The following is a 1,696-nucleotide window of genomic DNA, read 5'->3' as shown; positions in this document are numbered from 1 at the left end:
CGGCCCCTTCCTGGGAGAACTGCTCACCTCCACCCTCATGCTGCGGTGGCTGCTGCTGCTGGCCCTCGGTGGGTAGAAAGCTAGAGCAGGACTTGGGTGGGGCCAGAGCAGAGCCACCTGTGCGTGGGCATCTCAGAACCTCTTTTACTTATTTACTTACTTTTTAAAGCTTACTGCTATTTAATTTTTTGTTTTTTAATCCCCACCCGAGGATATTTTTCCATTGGTTTTTAGAGAGAGTGGAAGAGAGAGGGAAAGACATACAGAAATATCGATGTGGAAGAAACACATCGATTGGTTGCCTCCTGATGCACCCTGACCAGGGCCTGGGTGGGGAGGAGTCTGCAACTGAGGTAGGTGCCCTTCACCAGAATCGAACCTGGGACCCTTTCATCTGCAGGCCAATGCTCTATCCATTGAACCAACCCGGCCAGGGTTCAGAACCTCTTTTAGGGCGCAGGTCTCTCTGCTGCGATGAATACGAGTGGGCTTCAGCTTCTTTCTCCTTCAGGTAATATGCAGTGGCTACTGACCAGAGGAAGGTCCCCAGGAAAACCAACAGACTACGAATCTCTTTTCCAAATACGGATCCCTTCTTCCCCTGTTTCACATTCATTAATGCTCTGGTCTCTAGGAAAATTCTCTAAAGGATATCAGAGGAAATTCTCTAAAGGAGATCTGTTTGCGGAAACTGTATTTCCAGACCATTGAAATGCTAGTATACTCTGCTTCCACTCCACTTCCACTCCAAGATACCGCAGTTGTGTCTGAACTCTGATTTTCCTAGACTTAAATTGTAGAGAGGGTTTCCAGGCCTGCTGATTGTGGCTTTCGCTGAGAAATATGAGTCTAGTATATGGATGCAAACATGACCCCAGACCTGGAATAGGGAGGGAGGGAGGAGCAGGCTCCATGATGTATGAGAAGACACCTCCATTTGCTTCCTGGCCTTGCCTGGCTTCTGTGTTGCCACCAGGCAGGCAATGTGTCTCAAACAAAACCATCTGTCTTAAAACGTCTAGAGAGATGAGGTGGGGGAGGAATAAACACACCGTGAAACGTCTGAGAATTTACCTGCAGAATAGCCCACCTCTGGTAAGCGGGGTGAGCGATGTTTATAAATTGTTAGGGCCTGCGCACTGCGTTCTGTGGGAGTGTTGTCTGTGAGAGAGGGACAGAAAAGGGGGAAAGTATAGGGGAAAGCAATAAAGGGAACGAGGGAGGATGGGTAGAAGAGAATAAAAAGTGGGGATGGGGAAGAAGATACAGAAGAAGAGAAGGACGTAGAGAATTGTTGGGAAAGTATTCAGAGAATTACACATTTTGCTAAAAGTATAACAATCCCAGTGCAGTGCTAACCTCCCTGACTCTTCCCGCACAGGTCCCGTCGGCGTCCGGCCAGGTGAGCTATTCTCTTTGTTCTTTGAGGTCTCTGGGAACCATGTTCGCTCTCCCAGGCAATAGAGGTACTGCCTGCTCCAGCCTCTGGGTGTGCAGGAGGCAGCTGATGGATGTTTTGCTTTACATCAATGTATCTCTCTCTCCCTCTCAGTTCCTTTTTCTCTAAAAACCAATAAAAAAATTAAAAAGAAGATGGCAGAGTAGGCAGACCTTTCTCCTTGCATCATTACATAAAAGGGTACGGTCTTTTTTTTTTTTTTTTCATTTTATTGTTTTTTTTCAAAGGGCCCGGCTC

General features: G+C 47.3%; 1 protein-coding gene across 2 annotated transcripts in view; it reads left to right on the top strand.

Annotated features, from left to right (window-relative positions):
* LOC102758833 (Fc receptor-like protein 2) overlaps positions 1-1,696 on the top strand; it is a 17,128-nt gene that overhangs the window by 2,400 nt on the left and 13,032 nt on the right. For both annotated transcript variants that reach the window (XM_015564233.1, XM_015564232.1), the window contains exon 2: positions 1,382-1,402. In XM_015564233.1, the coding sequence (XP_015419719.1) occupies positions 1,382-1,402 (21 nt within the window). The remainder of the gene's footprint in view (positions 1-1,381; positions 1,403-1,696) is intronic.

This window comes from Myotis davidii, unplaced genomic scaffold (genome assembly GCF_000327345.1).
Source record: "Myotis davidii unplaced genomic scaffold, ASM32734v1 scaffold401, whole genome shotgun sequence".
Taxonomy (NCBI): Eukaryota; Metazoa; Chordata; class Mammalia; order Chiroptera; family Vespertilionidae; genus Myotis; species Myotis davidii.
The sequence above is the reverse complement of the archived record's forward strand: the minus strand, read 5'-3'. Positions and strand labels throughout refer to the sequence as shown.